The sequence below is a fragment of the Crocuta crocuta genome, unplaced genomic scaffold (genome assembly GCF_008692635.1).
Source record: "Crocuta crocuta isolate KB4526 unplaced genomic scaffold, BGI_CrCroc_1.0 scaffold978, whole genome shotgun sequence".
In the NCBI taxonomy this organism is placed as follows: Eukaryota; Metazoa; Chordata; class Mammalia; order Carnivora; family Hyaenidae; genus Crocuta; species Crocuta crocuta.
In genome coordinates, this window is record NW_027530876.1 from 314852 (window position 1) to 315226 (window position 375).

Genomic DNA, 375 nt, shown 5'->3' on the forward strand with positions numbered 1-375 from the left:
GGCGGGGGGCGGCACCGGCGCGGGGAGGCGGAGGCCGAGGAGTGGGAGGCCGATTCGGTGCTGGGCACCCTGCTCCAGAAGCTGCGAGAAGAAGGCTACCTGGCATACTACCTACAGGGTACGTGCGGGCGCTGGCGCAGGGGAACCGGCCTGGGAAGGACCCTGGGCCCCTGGAGGCAGGCAGGGCCACAGCTTCCAAGGGGACTCCTAATTCATTTGTCCTTGGGCAAGCCCTGCCGTATTTTACCTAGAGTGGAGGTGAGAGTCCCCCGTCCCCTGAGCAAGCCCTTCACCGTGGAGAGCCCCAGTTTGTGAGTCTGGAAAATGGGGAGAACCGGGCTGACCTGCCCTGGTTCAGAAGATGCTCGGAAATGG

General features: G+C 64.5%; 1 protein-coding gene across 1 annotated transcript in view; it reads left to right on the plus strand.

Moving 5' to 3' along the window:
- Positions 1-6: 6 nt before the first annotated feature.
- The window catches only part of DUSP9 (dual specificity phosphatase 9), a gene marked incomplete at its 5' end in the record, with an annotated part of 3094 nt that continues 2725 nt past the window's right edge, over positions 7-375 (plus strand). The window contains one exon of the mRNA XM_077769637.1: positions 7-118. Within this exon, the coding sequence (XP_077625763.1) occupies positions 7-118 (112 nt within the window). The remainder of the gene's footprint in view (positions 119-375) is intronic.